The 19,594-nt window shown below is 40.0% G+C and overlaps 1 protein-coding gene across 4 annotated transcripts in view; it reads right to left on the bottom strand.

The window, feature by feature from the left end:
• BCAS1 (brain enriched myelin associated protein 1) overlaps nucleotides 1–19,594 on the bottom strand; it is a 69,014-nt gene that overhangs the window by 17,545 nt on the left and 31,875 nt on the right. For 3 of the 4 annotated variants that reach the window (XM_089513798.1, XM_089513799.1, XM_089513801.1), the window contains exons 4-8: nucleotides 17,756–17,920; nucleotides 15,451–15,495; nucleotides 10,033–10,167; nucleotides 3,820–3,855; nucleotides 710–934 (exon numbers count right to left, since the gene is read on the bottom strand). In XM_089513798.1, coding sequence (XP_089369924.1) covers nucleotides 710–934; nucleotides 3,820–3,855; nucleotides 10,033–10,167; nucleotides 15,451–15,495; nucleotides 17,756–17,920 — 606 coding nt within the window. The remainder of the gene's footprint in view (nucleotides 1–709; nucleotides 935–3,819; nucleotides 3,856–10,032; nucleotides 10,168–15,450; nucleotides 15,496–17,755; nucleotides 17,921–19,594) is intronic. The other variant, XM_089513800.1, reaches the window with a different exon arrangement.

Genomic DNA, 19,594 nt, shown 5'->3' with positions numbered 1-19,594 from the left:
CCAGGGTTTGATTCCCTACTTGGCCATGGAAGCCAACTGGGTGACCTTGGGCAAGCCACATATTCTCAGCACCAGAAAACCCTGTGTTAGATTGACCTCACATTTTCCTCACTCGATGTATTTTTTATTGTGTTTTTAATAGATGTTTTAATTGTAACTTGTTGAATCCTTTTTTAAGGGGGGGGGGGGAAATTTGGGACACAAATTTGTAAATGTGGATTTTAATGTGTTGTAAGCCACTTTGATTGTCTTGCCACAGAAAAGCAGGATATAAATAAAAGTTTTATTTTATTATTTATTATTTATACTGCATCTGGTTCTTGAAGGAATATAGAACTATCATGACTAGTGGCCACTGATAGCTTTATCTTTCAATTTGTCCTATGTTGATGTTCTTTTGTGCCTCCAAGTCATTTTTTGACTTATGGTGACCCTAAGGCAAAACTATCAAATGGTTTTCTTGGCAAGTTTATTCAGATGGGATTTGCCATTTTCATCCTCTGAGGCTGAGAGAGCGTGACTTGCCCAAGCTCATCCAGTGGGTTTTTATGCTCGAGAAGGTAATCATACCCTGGTCTCCTGAGCTGTAGCCCAACGCTCAAACCACACCACCACACTGGCCTCACAATTTGTCCCATGAAGCTGTCCAAATTCCTATCCATAACTCTCCTTTGATTTGTCCTGAATCTTGTACTGAAATCCCACTTACCTTCTTCCGAAAGAATTTACTTAGGGGTGTGGGTGTCGACGAAGATCTCTCCTTTGTCACCTCTTTTGGAGTTTCATTGGTGATCACCACCGTTGCTGCTGCTGGTTGCTGAACTGGAGGTTCAGGAGCTTTTGTGCTTTGTTTTGCTGCTAGATTTTCCTGTGGTGGAGGAATGGTTATTTCTGTTTTCACAATAGTTGTGGTGGTGGCAGGCTGCTCAGTAATCTAAAAGGCACATGAAGAAAAGAAGATGTAAATCCACAGATGAATTTTAAAGATTTTCAGCATTACCAATGTAATGATCAGGGTATAGCTAAGAATACAGGCTATTTGCAATGGAAAGAATCTTCATAAAATGAAGTTTGGTTCAACATGTGGCCGCTTGAGGGATTATAAGAAACTATAAATCAAACACTACTTGGGATTAATAATACTTTTATTGCTCAAAACATGAAATAGTGAGTGCCCTGTCTTCTTATAGAGTGGCCCAGAGGTAAAGGAAAAGTGTGGAAATCACTCAAGCAAGGAACCTGACTTTGAGGGTCTCGTCATGCAATTTGGTGGCAGCTAGGGAGGTAGCTGTCACAATACTGTTAGCAGCAGTGGGATAAAAAGACACATTATGTTGCCATCACAGAAAAATAGTTGGGTGAGTGAGTCTTACCTTCACATAAGTGGTGGCAGAGGTGGCACACAGTAAAAAGGAGTGAAAGATTTTGAGAGATTTTGGAAATGTCACATTGTCACCTTCACAACTTGACTATAAGTCAACCTCATGCATAAGTCAAGGGCCAAAATTATGGATTTTGATATGACCCATGGAGAAGTTGATAGTAAAGCTTAGGGGCATGCAACAAAGGATCCATATGATGAAGTGAAGGGAAACGATTTCAAAGAACTTACAACATTCTGGCAGGCATAACTGTTTGGGCTCACCCTAAAGGTTGGATAGATGAGGGGAGGATCAGTGCTTCCAGGACACATTACACTCTTGCCTTTCACCAGGGATGGTTTCCTTTTTTTTTTATAAGAGTTAAAGTACAGTACAGTGGACTCTTGTTTTAAGTGGGGGATCCCTGCTGCATAAGGGAAATACTGCTGGACCTCAAGTCCCATTGATTTTAATGGCTGTGTGCTGTGGGTGCACACACCATTAAGAAGGCCAGGGCTTGCTGTCCACCTGACCTTGAGTTTGCATATGGCGAGTCTGCGTATGGTGTGGGCATGCTGTATTTACATTGACCTATGAATAAGTCGATCCAGGTTTTTTGACTAAAATTTCTAGACTTATACAGTGCACCCGCACCATGTGCAAACACATTTTACATGGCTTCCAGCTTATGCGGAAGCCGCACGGGGAGTAAAACAATGGTACACACACACCACGCTGCCACAAACAAACAAACAGCTTCATTTATATATTGCTTCATACTGAACTAGCAGTGTCTAAGTGGTTTACAACTGTAAGCCAATTGCCCCCAACAATCTGGGTACTCATTTTAACGACCTTGGAAGGATGCAAGCCTGAGTTGAGCTTGAGCCCTTCTGCTGGTATTGAACGTATGGTTTTGAGTGAGTGGCTGCAGTACAGGCATTTAACCACTGTGCCACCAGGGCTCCACCACATGCATGCGCCCCATTATTTTCATTGGGGCTTGATCATAGGCAGATTTTCCCTTATGGGGGGATCCAGAAGGATCCCCAGTGTATGAGGAGGGCCACTGTGCATGAGTATATACAGTATATGAAATCTAAGATGGGTGTTTCTTGTGTCATGAAAACTGTGCTAAGAATACTCCTCAGCTAAAGCCAGTGGTGATAAACAAGCTTAGTGCGATTAAATTAGTTTGAATAAAAAAACCTAGTTTAAGAAGACTGCAGCCCTGGGCAATGACCTTTATTTGCATATTTGCTCTAATGTAAATATGCATATTATGCTGTGAGCAGTTTATCTAATTTCCTGGTTCTGTTCAGTTAACCAAGGACTTCCTGCATTTGCAGCATGTTGATTTATACCAGAGAATAAAGTACCCACACAACCACGCGCACTCTCCCTCTTCTATCTTTAAGAGCTTGTTATTTGCAGTTGACCAAAAGCAGCTCCACAGCTGCAAGACGTAGAATTATGAACAAGAGATTATAATGATGATTCTGTTGCCCTGAATGAATCTCCCTGCATCTCACAAACCATGGTTGCTGGTTGCTTCTAACTAGGCACATCTTTTGGGATGGAAAGGATATTGAGAGAGAGAGAGAAATACGAAACACAGGCAGGTGAGTTGAGTTGGTGGCCAGTGTGTCTTGAGATGGATGGTAAGCACACTGATGTGTGTCACTTGGTGAGGTGCACATGCACCACACTCCAACAGCAGAGCCACTGAAATATAGCAGTTTTTTTTCAACACCACTGTAACTACCATGGCTCCACCTTGTAGAGTCCTGTAATAGTTTCATGAGGTATTTAGAATTCTCTGCCAGAGAGCTCTTGCCACAACACGTCAAATGCCCTAGAATTCCATAGGAATTCCATAGGAAAATACCATGTCAGTTAAAGTGATATCAAAGTGCTATAACTCTGTAGCATAAAAGAGGCCCATGTATTTAACTTAGAGATATAGGCATGTTAGTCTGGAATATCAGTATGCAAAGAGATCTTGTAGCACCTTTGAGACTGTGCAGAAGAAGTTGTAGCGTTAAACCTTCATAGATTTGCATCCAATGAATTAAATTGAATCTACAAAAGCTTATGCTACATTTTTTTCTGTACAGTTAATCTCAAAGGTGCTACAAGATCTCTTTGCACCATGTGTTTAACTGTACTTCTTTGATTTTATTTCTCAGATGCCGTGCGTCCTCTCTTTGAAGAGAAATATGGAGTACAAATTAAATGTATCAATAAATACACGTTATCTTACTGAGAACAGTTCACTCCCACATTCATATTCACAAACTGCAAGGTTTAAATGAGTTATGTTAAAGCAAGGATGAAGATGTCATCATGGCAATCCAACTCTTGATCTCATTATTGCTTAGACTAAAAACTGTAGCAGCCTTACATGTAATAGATAAGCAAAACTTATGTATGTATGTTTCTCAACAGTTTTACTCACTTTGGTATCTTCAGTCTGTTGGGCATCTTTCTTTACCTAAAACAGGGGAAACACATGCATACAAGTCACTGGGGGAATTATATTCCAATACCACTAGTAGCACTATGGGATTACTTTCAAAGATCCAATATGAGTAAGTTTACACAATCATTCTTACATGGTGTTTGACCTGATGGAGCCACTCTACGTTGGAAGTTGCATTGTGGTGGATGCGCTATTTATGTCACCACATGTTGGGCCTGCTGATATTGTGACCCAATAATAATGAAGGTTTCATAATATGTGGTAAATTGGAACCTGAAACTACACATAAATGATCAATATGGAGGGATGGGGGCAGCTTATGATGATGTGGATAAAATGGCCAGGGAAAATAATACTAATAATACTAAAACACAAGGTCATACCATGAAGTTATGGTGTGGAAGATTCAGGATAGTCAAAAGACATACATCTTCACAAAGTACACCGTTAAACTATGGAATCCACTAGCACAAAATGTGAGCCACCAACCTTTGATAGATTTACAAGGGTTTGACAAATTCATGGAATATAAAGCTACTACTGCCAACTAGTCCTTACAGCTACCAGTTACAACAGAGCCAGTGTGGTATAGTAGTCTGAGCATTGGACTATGACTCTGGAGATTAGGGTTTGATTACCTGATTGGCCATGGAAACCGAATGGTGACCTTGGGTGAATTGGACACTCAGCCCCAGAAAACCCCATGAGAGGTTCATCTTAGGGTTGCCATACGTTAGGAATGACTTGAAGGCACATGACAGCAACAAATCATATGCAGTAGACCTCTCAATAACACTTGTGTGGAATCATGGTGATGGTGGGGTACTGTTGGCCTCAAGCAATTCTTGTGAGCCTCCTAGAACGTCATCATTGTGTCAGCCACCAAGAGAAAATGGTTGTATGAACTCACATGATGTGCCAGACTCTTTGGAAAACAAAATCAATCTGTTGTTACTTATCTTATGCTTAAAAGTTACATCCTGTGGGAAAGTATTATCTATCATGTTATTATTGAGGTGAAAATTGGTGAAGTGACAACTTCCATAACTTTTCCAGGTCCACCATCAAGTTATTTTAGTGACTGTATAGAATTTTTTGTTTTTGAAATTGTGGTAGGCTTTTAAAAATTTCCATTGTAAGTTTTGCATACAAACTTGTTAACACCTTGTGCAATCCCAGTGCAACAATGCCATTTATCCAGCTACATCTGTTATTGCAGTGATAGTAACCTTCAGTTAGAATTTAACATAAATACAAAAAACAAAGGGAGTTAGATTGGTCCATGGGTGAAAGAAAGAAAAATCCACAACTGGACAATACCTTTATTAGTACCAATATATGGCCAAGTTTTTCAATTTTCCTGATTTTAATTTCACACCTTAATTTTAGAACCACCGAGTTGGATAAAAGGTTCTAGAGAATTTGAAAGCTTGCACACTTTATGTGGCATTTTAGCTGGTTTTGATAAAGGTATTGCCTGACTGTAATCTGAAACAAAGTGTTATCTTGGGGAGGGAAGACAGATAATGACATTGACTTGAAGAATTATGAGATGTGACAAGGGTAGGTAGCACTGATTACTGGAGTTTCCTGTTTTCCATGTTTTTAAAAAATATGAAGTAAGACTTAAAACAATGTCCCCTCATCCAATATTATGAGATACAAATAGAACAAGAAGCATGGCTGGACTGATAGTTCCTCTTCTCCATGCTATTTTGTAACATTCAAATTGTACAGAAAAGTTTGCCTCTCTTGTGAGATACATGTCTTTCTGATCCTCCTCACTAGAAGGGGGTCTAACTAAAACCCCATTCAGGCTTTCATAACCTAGTTAAATATGAAGAGAAGGAGCAGACTATAACTGTAACTCTTCAGATCATCTGAAACCCTGACTCATCTCTCTGACTGCCTATTTCCCCATCTGACTGTCTGCCTGCCAGCTTTTCTATCTCACCGCCCACCCACCCATCCAAAACTATTGTGGAGAACATAATTTCCCTACCCTGATCTTACTCCTATCTACTTTGTCATAAGTGACTGTGAACTATTTTCAATCATTTATTTACAGGTACATCAACAATCTAAGATATGCAGATGACTCCATGCTACTAGCAGAGTGCATCATAGACTTGTAATAATTACTAAGGAAAGTTAAAGAAGCAAAAGCAGGCTTACTGCTGGACATGAAGGAAACAAAAATAATGACCATGGGCGATTTGCATAAATTCAGTCTACATAACAAGGAAATCAAAATAGTTAAAATGTTCCCATACTTTGGATCAAACTAACAGAATGGAGACTTCAGTCAAGAAATCAGAATAAGATTAAGAATGATGAGGGCAGCTATGAAAGAACTAAACAAGATCCTAAAATATAAACATATACAACTGAATACTAAAGTCAGGATTCTCCATTACCATGTGTGGATGTGAGAGCTGGATAGTGAAGAAAGCTGGTAAGAAGAAAATCAATTCATTTGAGATGTGATGCTGGAGAAGAGTGCTGAAGATACCGTGGATGGCCAATAAGTCAAACAATTGGGTCCTAAAACAAATCAAACCTGAACATTTCCTGGAAGCCAAGATGACAAAACTGAGGCTGTTGTACCTTGGCCATATCATGAGAAGCGTGACTCATTAGAAAAGACAATAATTCTGGGAAAGATAGAGGCCAGTAGAAAGCAAGGAAGACCACATGGCCGATGGCTAGTCTCAACAAGGGTGGTATAGGCCTAAACCTGAAGGACCTGAGCAGAGAGGTTGAGAATAGGGGATCATGGAGATATCCCAGTCATAGGATCACCATGAGTCAAAGTGGATTCAAAGGCAGCTAACAAAAAACCATCACGATTATGACTATAGTCATAGGCTAGAATCCTTGTAGTGACTTATGCTGGACTAACTAAGTTTTTCCCAAACATAAGCACTGCACAAGGAGGTATCCAGTACTTCCTTGTGCAATGGGTTTTGCCTGGCTGCACAATACAGTTAGCCATTGCCAGGCACAGATCTGCCCCTGACCTAAATGCCCACTGGACCATCATCTGGCACACTAGCACGCTGGTGAAACCTTTCTTGGCAAGAATAACATCCAGCAGTTATAACTACAATTGAAGATTACAGTTTATTCTTCTTTTGGGGAATGTAGATCAACGACAATAATATCATCACACACTAAAGCAGCAGTAGTGTCTTTCCCATCACTAATTCATATTCAGAAGCAGTATATGTATTATGATGTATACCTCCTACCCCTACAAATTTCATGTGGGCATCTGAGCAAAATTCCTGCACTCAGAAATCAATTTCATTTTCATTGCAGAGCTTAAGAGTCTTTGTCTCTATGCATTCTTCATGATATAATGCCACAATTCTTTCCCTCTAATTTTCCACTTAGCAATGAATGAAAATATTGATTTAACATGCAAATTGAGTAAAATATCTAAGGAGGCTATAGCTAGAATTATATATATTTATTCCAGTCCTATAATCAGAATTAAGTACTGCAACATAAAGTATGTATTCATTTTCAATTCTTTACTTATTTACCACGGCAGGGTCTGCTCCATAGATTCCTACCATAATATGGATTCAATCACATAATTAGCTGTCTTCAGATATTGAAAAATAGTGGGCTTTCCTTTGCTGGCAATATTGAAATAGAGGTTGATGGTCCACACTATCAGGGATGTTCTGGTTACAAGATTACTGGCCTGGGTGTATATGTGGGGTGAAGTAGATGCCCTTAAGATGGCTTCCAACTCTAAAATGCTATGGTATCACAAAAGCCCATTGTCAAGTGTTTTGCTGTTGGGCAATATACCAAGAGTTTACAGGAGGTTCGTCAATATGTTAGAAAGAAACACTATGAACAGCTCGGAAGCAGAATGCTACTTCTTTTTTCCTGGCACACACACACACACACACACACAAAATCCAAACCACCATCACTCATATTCTCTTGCAGAAATCAACAGGGAATTCTTAGCAAAACATTACAAAGTATTTTTATTGGTGGGGTCAATGCAGTGTAAATGTATGTTCCTTGCACAGATTTTCACACAAGCATGCAGTCTACCTGTTGAATGCCCAGGAGCAATCTAGGAACAAACCAGACAGATGCACTGCTAAAGAGATTATCAGGAACAAATCTGCAGCATGTTTTCTGCTTTACACTCAGTGGGAGGTAAGCATTATTCAAAGCTATCTGCTGGGTGGGTAAAGCAGCAGAGAGGAAGAGAATCATAAGACTGAAAAAGCAGACACATCACTTTCTCCTGTACTCACACATCTCTCTAGATCAAATCCAATAATTATACTCCACCAGTAATTTTCTTGATGCAAACACTGCTAAAATGAGTGGAAACCCATTCATGTTCTCAAGCCCATTTTCTTTGGTTAGAGTTCCCAGATCTCAGGGCCGCAGTACTCTTTTGAGGTGGAGGAATCTCAGGACAAGAGCACTGCCTTGACAGTTGTGTGTGAGTATAGTGTGACTCTTGATATCTGCAGGCTTGCCATCTGCAGATTCAGATGTCTGCAGATGGCAAGCCCCATTGCTTTCAATGAGTGTGTGTGCATGCAGCCACATTAGTGGTGGAGTACCCATCATGCCCACCATTAAGAACAATGGGACTTGAGGTTTCACATTTTTCCCTATCCATGGGGGTAGGGTTGCCATTAGTCCGGACCTCCAAACCGGGACAAATGTAGGACAAAATTTTCAAATGTAGGACCTTTTTTGGGGGGTCCTACATTTGAAAAAGAGCCTCGCTGAGGGGAGGATTCCTTTTCTGCCTGGGCTCTGTTCTCAGCAAGGACGGAGCCCAAGTGGAGAAGGAATCCGCCCCCAGGGAGGCTTTCTTTTTCCCCTGGGCTCCGTTTTTGCCAACGGAGTCCAGGGGGAAAAGAATCCTTGCTGAGGGGAGTATTCCTTTTCCGCCTCGGCCCCATTCTCACCAAGGACGGAGTCCAGGCAGAGAAGGAATCCTCCCCTCAGGGAGGCTTTCTTTTCCCCCCCGGGCTCTGTTTTTGCCAGCGGAGCCCAAGCGGGAAAAGAATCCTCGCTGAGGGGAGGATTCCTTCTCCACCTGGGCTCCGTTCTCACCAAGGATGGAGCCCAGGCGGAGAAAGAATCCTCTCCTCAGGGAGGCTTTTTCCCCCCCGCCTGGGCTCCATTTTTGCCGGCGAAGCTCAGGCGGGGAAAGAAGTCTGGCCTCGGCAGGCGAGGCTTCTTTCCCTCCCTCGGCTCCAGTAGAGCCAAAGAGGGGAGGGAAGCCCCCCCCACCAAAGGAGAGAGGCCTACAGAGGCCTCTCTCTCTTTCCCCCGCCACCGCTGTTGCAGACTTTGCAACAAAGCCCGGGGCGGGGGAAATCCCGGGGGCAGGGCCAACCCGGGGCGGGACCGTGCGGACCCGCCCAAAACCGGGAAAGTCCCGCCCACAGGTGGGATATGGCAAGCCTACATGGGGGGTGCTCCGGAATGGATCCCCTGAGAATATGAAGGGCAGACTGTAGTTTCCACATTGGCTAGACTTGACATTTATTGTATGAATGACATACTCTCTGCACCATGGTTGATGCTTAATGTATCATTCTTACTGGCATCACCAGGGATGAACCTTGCAAAAAGCAGCCTTTTCCCCACAACATCACAAGGACTTGTCCCTAGATTTCAGGGTCTGATGCTGAAATTTCAGGGCCCAGGACAGTCTTGATTTTGCAGTTTGAGGATAATTACTGCGATGCAATTTTTTGTAAAGATTATTAATATGCAGAATGTGAAATAGTTTGAGCATTTTGGATGTATTATGTAAATTCTTTAAAAGGACAGTGTTTAATGGCACTTTAATAATTCATTGTCACATCTAAAGTTCTGGTTAATGGCAACATGGGCATTGTTAGTTAGGAAGAGACTTATTAAAATGACACAGGACATGATTGTTATGTTGTGATCAATGGGACTCCCCCAAATTTCCTCTGAACCCTGAATTCACAGATGTTACTTGATGGACATTTTTCTAGACTCCAAAATTGAGGCACTACCCTCATCTGACTTTAGAGAGGGATATATTAAATAGATTTTTTATTTTTATTAAGCATGATCATTATAGTTTTCCATCCAGGGATGGCCATCTTAAATCTCATCTGTTGCCATTCAGGGTTCTGTTCTGCTCTCTGCCATACCAACCTTATGCCTAAACAGTTTGCTAAATGTGTTGTGTCCTAATCTGGGGCTGTCTGGCTTCTTTTTCTTCGGGCTTTTCTTAAGGGAATCAGTAGCTGTCTTCTCAGGAACCTGCCCACCAGGACTTGTTTGGGATCCCTTTGTGCAACATTGACATCAGTCAAATCACAGTCTCCACTGAATGCTCCATTTTCCTTTGACTCACAATATGCAGCAGCAAAATTATATGCACAATATTGTCACACAATAGAAGAGAATTGAAATGTTACTTTTAAGGGTCCAACTTACTTTTTTTTAAATTCATCTGGCCATGCTGTCTGAGGTTATCAGGAAACTGTAGCTCAAAAAGTAACTTTCCCAAGCTCTGTAAAATAGTACTCATGTGCATGCATCCAACCTTATTTGGATAAGTCTGCATTTCACTTTTCTGATTACCATTTTTCAGTTTCCCCAAAATGATATAAAATTTAACTGCACATCCATAATGTCATGTGCTTGGTATAATTTGCACTATAAGAGGCACAATTGCATATATACACATATTATATCCATTATTCAAGCATTCTTCCTTTAGAAAAGCTTTTAAGAACTGACTCATCTGCTGAGGAAGTCCTACATATTTTCCAATGCATTACAAAACATTTTTGGCACATGTTCTAAAACACATATAAAGCACATGTGAAGCATCACAGCCCTTTATTAACACAACCTAGAACACACCAACACACATCCGTGTCTCAACTGCAGTGGAAAATAGGTAAGCTTTCTTTCAGGTAATGTCCCCATTATGAAGCCTTTGATAAACATTTAATGAACACCAGGTTTCTCTAAAGTACAGTTAAAAAGATGGCTGTATTACAATTCTATTTAATTCAAGAGTGCTGGCCTTGATCTTTAAAGCCCAGATAGCTTGGGGCCTGGTTATTTGAAGCAATACCATCACCCATTCAATACTGTCCCTACATGAAGATCTGGCTGAACACATGATGGCACTATTGCCAAAACACTATTGCCCCTCAACCCACCTTAATAGCCAGCAGCCACATCAAATGAAATAAATTTGTTCAGTTGCCATCCTAAAGCAAGGAGGAGGATATTTTCAACCCTCTTCCATCAGTAAGTGAGGCTGCAATGAGAAATTATGATGAGGTCCTGCTTCTGATTGTCACAGTCCCACTCACTGGCAGGAGGGAGATAGATCTGCACTGATCAGCAGCTGAACAGACCTTTGCTTTATGTAACTACTGGCAGTTAAGGTGAGTTTGGGGGACTGGCCCAGGAGATGTTACTTAGTTATGCATTTGGAACTCAGTAGCAAATGTAGAATGGTTGTGGTCTGCTGACAGAAAAGTCAAAAGTGGGGTGGAGAAGAGGAGGAGCTGAGTTGCACTGGTTCCAAACCTCCTCCACCCCACTGACTCAGCCACAGCTAGGGCAATGGTTGTCCCAAGGATCAGAAGAGTTTGGAGTCAATACAGCTTGAGCCATGTGAACTCAGCTGTCTTTTGACCATCCTGGCCAAGTAGAATTGCACTCTACATTTCATACTTTTACAATGAACATAGATGGGCATGAAATTTCAACATACCAAGCTTTCAAAAAAGCAGTCTTTTTGACCCTGCTCAAACCTACTGAGAACCTAATCAAATTTGTTTAAAGGTAAAATGTACAAGTAAGCAAATGGAGATCTCTTGGCTATATTTGGACCCTTCAAGCTTCCAATCTTTTAAGTACCAAGCAAGATATAAATAGCTGGGCTAACAGGAATTGTTAACAACCAGCTCTCCAGGATAGAGACTGGGCATTTGGTCCACCATCTCAATGCTATTTTTCACACTGTCTTCATGAAATTAGCTTCTGACTGTAGTGCGTATTCCTTTCATTGGAAATAGAGACTCTGAAAATCTCATCAGTCATTCCTAGGTCCTGCACTGTCCACATCAAGGCAAGAGAGCCCACTCCATTCTGTGGTGCTGTGCCTGTGTGGACTATACTTCCAAGCCACTCAGGGATGTAGTCAGGATTTTAGGAAGGGGGGGGGGGGTCCAGACTAAGTGCCACCATTATAATGGGTCTTGGGTGCGGCGGCACAGCAATGTGCACCATTCATTGTATCTAATGGAAGGGGGGCCCTGGACCCCAAGGACCTCCCCCCACTTAGCTATGTCCCTGAGCCATTGGTTCTCATCACATGGGGCCAAGTGGGTGGCTTTAGAAAAGCATGCTTGCCTGCACTACACTGCAATGCATATAAAGCTTCTGCATTAAAATAAACAGTAAACTGGCTTTGCAGGGTATGTATATTACTGTACTATATGGGGTTGGGTTGCCATAAATTACTGGATGACTCCAACAGGATATGCACACATCACTGGCAAAGCACAAAGGCATATGTTTAGAGCTATTTTAAATTCAAAATCCTCTTCACTGTGGTTGCAGGCTCCCATATCAGTTGGGCTATCAGTCCTTTCCGGGTTTTAGGCTAAACTTTACAAAGGCTGTCCAAAGTGCTAAACCTATTTTGTAAGTTCAGTATCTTGGAAAGCGCATTGAAATTTTAGACCAGTGTTTTCCAACCTTTGGTCTTCAAGATGTTTTGGACTTCAACCACCAGAAGCCCCAGCTAGCTTGGTCAAGAGTCAGTAATTCTCTGAGCTGAAGTACAAAGCATTTGGAGGATCAAAGTTTGGGAAGCACTGGTTTAGATTAAAGCTGGAGTACGGTAGATTCATCTTCCCACTGAAATGGGGTTCCACATCTGGTCTGTTTTTTGCTTAATTCTCTCTAACCAATATTAGCATGTGTAGGCATAAAGGCAACTGCAGAAAGTGACTGAGCCCAGAATATCCAACCTAATAATAAAGTAGGTACTACCATTGCTATTTGACACCTGTGTTCAAGCAGGATAGATAGACAGGCAAAAGTATACATTGCAAACAAAATCTGAAAGAAACATGTAATATTAAATTTTAGAATCTTAATAAGCCATGTCTCTATTTATAGGGATTGCTGTCAATCTATGTAGACCTGGGTTAGATGGCTAACTAATTTGACTTAATACAGTCAGCCCTCTGTATCCACAGGTTCTTTATCCACAGATTTAACAATCCAAGGCTTCAAAATATTTTTAAAATATTTAAATTCCAAAATGAAAACCCTGATTTTGCCATTTTATATAAGGGACACCATTTCACTATACCACTGTATTTAATGGGACATAATTATCCACAGATTTTATCATCCATGGGGGCATATCCATGGGGGGGCCTGGAAACAAACCCCAGTGGATACCAAGGGCCCACTGTATAAGGCAAAATCATGCATGTCTTTATGTCCCATGTAGAAAAAGCATTCCTATGAGTCAGAGGGTAGGGTTCATATTCTTTTCCCTGCATCATTTAGGTCTAAATGTACGACATGCAGGGGATGCATGGGAGTCGTTGGTGGCCTGAAACTGCCATCAAACCTAGCCAGCATAACCAATGGTGAGGGATGATGGGAGCACTTCATAGTCTCCTTGCCTGCTATTCTCACTTTCCTAGGAGAAAGATGCAGTGAACTCAATAGAGTGGATTTCTGAGCAGACAAGCATAGGTTTACATTGTTAACCTACATGTTTAACACTTCACAGTGAACACAGACCCTAAGAGAAGCAGCTGATATTTAAATGAATAAGCAAATAGCAAGAGTTACAAAGGTCCTTTTGTATCTTACACAGCAAATCCAAACCAAAAAGATAGGCCTCAAATTAGCAATACTAATTCAGCTCTAAGCTGTGGCTAACGCTCCTCCCACACATGCATGTACTTACATAATAATATATTTTTGAATATCTGCCCCGTTAAAATCTTACACATCAAAATGCAATGTGAATAGGAGCTCTAAGATATTTTGCTAAACATTATGTAAAACCAAGAGAATGTGCTTCGTAACTACATATTTCATCCATGGAACACATAGTGGCTTACACAGTTTTCATCTCTTCTATATTATTCTTACAACAGCCTTGTGTACGTTATGCTGAGATACATACAATCTCATCTTTCCCTAGGTGATCTACATTGCTTGTAGGAGTTGAACTTAGCTTCCCCAACCATATTCTGAAATTCTTGACTACCATAGCTGCCTCTGTACATGATGAGTTCAGTGTCAGTCTTATAGTCATTTGGGAGTAAGTTACACCAAACTCAATAGGAGGTTTATTTGAACAGATATATGAAAGCTAATTTTTATGTTGTTATCAAGCCATGACTTAATCAAGTGCATATGGGGCTGTTGTAGCCTTGAGGTTCTGAAGAGAGGCCCCTTTCTCATTTCTACAACCTTGACAGGTATGACTGATGGGGAAACAAACAGGGCCTTCTCAGTGGCTGCCCCTAGGCTTTGGAATTCCCTTCCTAGAGATACTTGATTAGCCCCCTTCTGTCATCTGGAAAAGACATTTTAAAAAGCCTGACAAGATTTTGTGAAATGAAGGTTTTCAAAGAAAAGTCTGGTTTCTTTCTTTCTTTCTTTTACTGTTTTAAATATACTGTTTCTAAAGTGCTTTTTAATTATTTTTAACTATGTTTAATTCTATTTTAATGTCAAATTTTTGCATGCTTTAACTATATTGTATTTTAATTTTTAAGATGCCTGGAGTCCCGGCTTTAGAGAAAAGAGGAAGTATAAGTAAAGTTTCATCATCATCTTGTGTGAATGAGCTAATCCAGGAAGAATTAAACCTGGGTTAAAATTCTCACTTTGCTAGGCAGCCAGATGACTTTGGGTCAGCTAATCTCTCTCAGCCAAAGCTACATTCATTCCAAGGTTATGCTGAAGATAAAACAGGGCATGGATCATACAACAGAATTCTACTGGTGACATAATATTAGCATACTCCCAGTTATGTCAGCACAAATACTTTGGGGACCACATGGATGGAGATATGGAGTAACTCTTTTCATAAGCCCATAATCCCATCTGGGCGGAACAGAGGATGCAGAGTTTGCTCCTTCTTTCTGTGTGCTGAAGGGTAGCTAGAATGCACCAGGGCCTACCTCTGCAATCGGAGATCAATGGATAGAGAGGGACTGCTATTGTACATTCATGGAGGAAGTGAAAAAGAGAGAGCATCCTCCACCCCTGATGATGGCACAATTACCCTGGCAAAAATTTATACTCCACCGGTCGGGTGAATGGATTTCATCTCATGCATGCTGTTCATTTCCCTGAAGGAAATGTGACATAAAAATAAATAAATCACTGTAACAAAACAGACTTTTATACTGACTAAATGTAATGCTTTTCATTGTAGGTGAAGATATTTGTATACATGTAACCTGTTCTCAGTCTAGCTTACTCAGGTATAGAGAAGATGCAAAAAATTTAAAAGACTGCCTGTACTGATTGGATTTTGTCAGGAGCAAATAAAATACGCACCTTGTCCTCAGAATCACCCTTGGAATCTGTTTTGCTTGGAGAAACCTTTCAATTCAAGAAGACAAAACAATCCATGAAATAATTATTATAAAATCATATGAAACCCAAATGAATTTTTGGCCTATAACCAGAAGGCAAATATTATGTGTATAAATGTAAAACTTGGGGGATTTGACCAGGGAAGAATAGTTTTAAAATACAAATATACACTAAAATTAAGAATAAGAAATAAAGTAATACAAGGCCAAAACATACTCCCTATTGAAAAGTTGGACATACACCTGTCAGAGTGAAAAAGGCAGGGATAGGGATCATGCTCTCAACATAGAAATGGAACATATACAACTGTATATCAGATAGATTTAGAACTATATAAAATATAGAGCTATATATAGAATTTATATAATAATATAGTTAACTGGTGTGTGCACTCTTGTTAAGGACATTGTGTAAGTTTTTTGTGGCATGCAAAATAATGCAAAGCCTGTTTTACAAGAAACAATATTAACATCATGATCAACAGTGACATTAACAATACTATCCTCAATATTCTTTAAAATGACCCTATATCTTCAGCTTCTGAGATACTTTACATACAGAAAACCAAAGCTCAGAATTTTACTATTAAAAAGTGATTAGTTACTATTACAGGTCCTCAAACATAGGTAACTACAACATTTTCAATGCTTTAAAAGTACTTCTTTATCTTGTTATCAAAAAGCAATTTCAATATTGTAATTTCTTTTTTTAAAAATATTAGAACACTACAATCAACTGGCCTATAGTACAAAAAACACCAACACAGTGAGACAGTTAACTATGTAAGTAACTTAAACCAGTTACAGGTACACCAAAACTGAGTAATGCTATCTCCTGTTATGTTACAATCATAATGTAACTCAGTTAATTTGCTCCAAGCTACCTTGGGTCCCATGTCCAAAGAAAGGCAGGATAGAAAATAAATAAATAAATAAATAAATAAATATGCCTTAATTATTGCAAAAATGAATTAATTGCAAGTAACTTTTTAAACCACTTCCTTCAAAGCTCAGAAAATCCTGCTTCAGGGCAGGAGACTGGCATAAATCATCCTATGAATCCTCTTAGCTTTCATTATCCTATAAAACCAAAATGTTGAGTTCAAAATAATAAATCAATAAATCAGAGCCAAATTTACACTGAAAATGTTATATTATAGCACAATCCTGTATATAACCACTTTGATGTAAACTCACCAATTGCAGTGAGATTTACTCCTAAGAAAACATATACACGATGTCAGCCTTCACTGAACAACTGACATGGAAACCTGAAGCTGCAAAGTATTATCATTCTAGATTCCAGTTGGTGTAGCGAGTAAGAATTGGGGGAAACTACTGCCTTCATCAGAAGCATAAAGCTCTCTGCTGCTGGAAACATGAACTTAAATGCTATTCTTAGTCCAAACTGGAATAGATTAATTGAATAAATGGGATTTATCTACATGTCAACTCAACATTCAATGGGTGATTCAGTGGGTTTACTCTAGTTTGGACTAACCAACAGGATCCAGTATGGAAAACGGTGGGCTATAAATCAAATATATATATATATATATATATATATATATATATATATAGCCATTGTTCTGATATTGATGGAGATTTAATATGCTCCAGCAATTCTTTTTTCATATCCTTAAAACATCTTAAATCAATACTGATATGAAAATATAAACATAGTGGGGGGGGGGGGAGGAGAAAAAAACAAAACCCACAACCTCTCAATGTCAACTGACATTTTATTAGAACCACAGTTAGAGCCCTTCCTATGCATTCAGGAGTATGTCCCCTGGTGTCCTTAATGGGACTCACCTCCCCGTTGTAGGCTGCAATCCTATCAGATTTTCAAGGGTGTGAATTCTACTGAATCCAGCAGGTCCCACTCTGAATAAGCCCCTTTCTAAATTCTGTCTTGGTTGTAGCTAATTACTGAGAAATGGGAAATAATGGCTCTGACCATCACGGTTTGTAAATAAAACATAACTTTTTGATGCACATACTTTGCTGTGACTTAACTACAATTCAAAGCCTCTCCGCAAGGCAGGTAAGTAGCTTGCTCCTTTGGCCAACAGTGCTGGCCACTCCCAAGTTTCCTTCCTTACTACTCATGATTGCATATCGAGCTCAACCATAGCCATGTCTGTGATGCTAAATGTTAACTAGCCCATCCCCTCCCCAAATTTCCTCCCATAAACACTAAGACGTTGACAGAAATCTCAGAATACAAACTACATCAGTACAGGAAAAAAAGAACAAAATCTTACCAGCTTGTTAAAAAAACTCATGATGGAATTGTTATACTCTGTCCCAGCGGCTGGCTTAACGTTGTCTGGTTTTACCTCTTCTTGATCAGCATCCACATAGGCCAAGCAATTGACATCCGCCGACCCCTGCTGCAAAGTCTTTTGGTTGCTCTCATCTGTCACGTCCTGTATAAAAAGGGAGAACAGTGCTCTCAGTTCCTCACTCTCTTGAATGCCCAGTTAGAAGATGGTAAAAATAATCTATTTGCCACTTGCATCATGTTGCTCTCTGAGGCACAATTCTAATTCCAGCCATATTTCTTCAGCCTACATATCTAGAACAATTGGGCATTGATGCGAGCTGGGTCTAATATATGCAGCATTTGCTATTGGCTGGGGGAACATTGTTCCAAGCCACAGAGAACAACAAATGCAAGAGGCCAGGTTGCATATGGCACGCAAAACAAGTCTCCTCTTCTGTTCAGCACAGCTGAACACTGAATAGCAAGCAACATGTCACAGTGCTTTTGAACTGTGCATACTTTGTGTCAGATCACACCATACATAGGGAGCCCCTAGTGCTCAGAAAGATTTGCAAAAATAATGCATTCAACTTCAGGTGATTTTGGTTAATCTATTCACTTAGCTTGAGCAAAATAACAATAACAACAACAACTATTTTTATGCTGCACCTCACATAGAAGCCTTAAGGTGCAGTTAGTCTCTTCTACGGCCGATTATTAAAAGTCTGTGCCAGTTTTGATTTTTTCTACATCTGAATCTTTAAAATCTCATTCCTACATATAGAAATTTGCACACTTAAATATTTTTTCAAAACCATAGGCAGACTCACTCTTATATATTTATTGTTTTATGTATAGCACTGTGCAAATCTACAGCGCTATATAAATAATAATAATAATAATAATACCAGAGTGCAGTTAAATTGCAGTTAAACCATTTTGTATCTCTACTTCAAAGTGTTTTATCCTACAGTGAAGACCAAGAATGTACATAAAGGCCTCTTTGACTTTCTTTAGTGATTGTTCCAAGTGCATGATGCTTTCCACTAGTAGTATCATGTCATCTGCATATCTTAGTTGATGCTCCTTCCTCTTATATTCACTTCTTTTGTGCCTAAACGTGCTCTATGAATGATATTTTCTGCATACAAGTTGAACAGAGAGGATGATAACATGCAACAGCGCCTAACTCCTTTGCCAATGGGGGATCATTATGGTTCTCTTTATTCTGTTCTTACAGTAGCCTCTTATCCTAAGTACAGATTCTGCATCAGGACTATCAAATGTAGTGGTACTTCCATTTCTTTAAGAGCATTCAAAGGCCTTGCTATATATAAAGCACTAGCTGATTTCCCCCCTACCCCTAGAATTCCTTGCCTCGCTCCATTAGTCAGTGTATGTCTGCAATGTGGTCCCTAATGCCTCTCCCTTTTCTGAATCTGCCTATATCTCCTGCTTTCCAGCAGAATATGGATATTTAGTGGTCTAGTGGAAGCTCAGTTCTAGGAATGTGACTTGTTTTAGAGCAGAATTGCTGGCATTTATCTATCAGCAACTTTGGTGATGAAAAGGAAAGAGTGCAGCCTTTATACCTGAACATTTAACAGTTCCAGGAGACCTAATATGGCCCCCCAATCCCAAGAGATCACCCATCCTGGTTTTTAATAGTGAGAGTGCCATTTTCTCCATAGTATGAAAGAGACTCCTACTCCTCCTCTCCTTATGTTGATTAGAACTCCCAAGTTCCTGGCCATTGGCAATATTGTCTGGATAAAACTAGGACTGTAGTCTAGTAACTGGAAGCTAAATGATGGGTAAGGCTGGGTTGAAGAGATCC

Source organism: Sceloporus occidentalis, unplaced genomic scaffold, assembly GCF_023333645.1.
Source record: "Sceloporus occidentalis isolate IW3139 unplaced genomic scaffold, rSceOcc1.0.p SCAF_3, whole genome shotgun sequence".
Taxonomy (NCBI): Eukaryota; Metazoa; Chordata; class Lepidosauria; order Squamata; family Phrynosomatidae; genus Sceloporus; species Sceloporus occidentalis.
The sequence above is the reverse complement of the archived record's forward strand: the minus strand, read 5'-3'. Positions and strand labels throughout refer to the sequence as shown.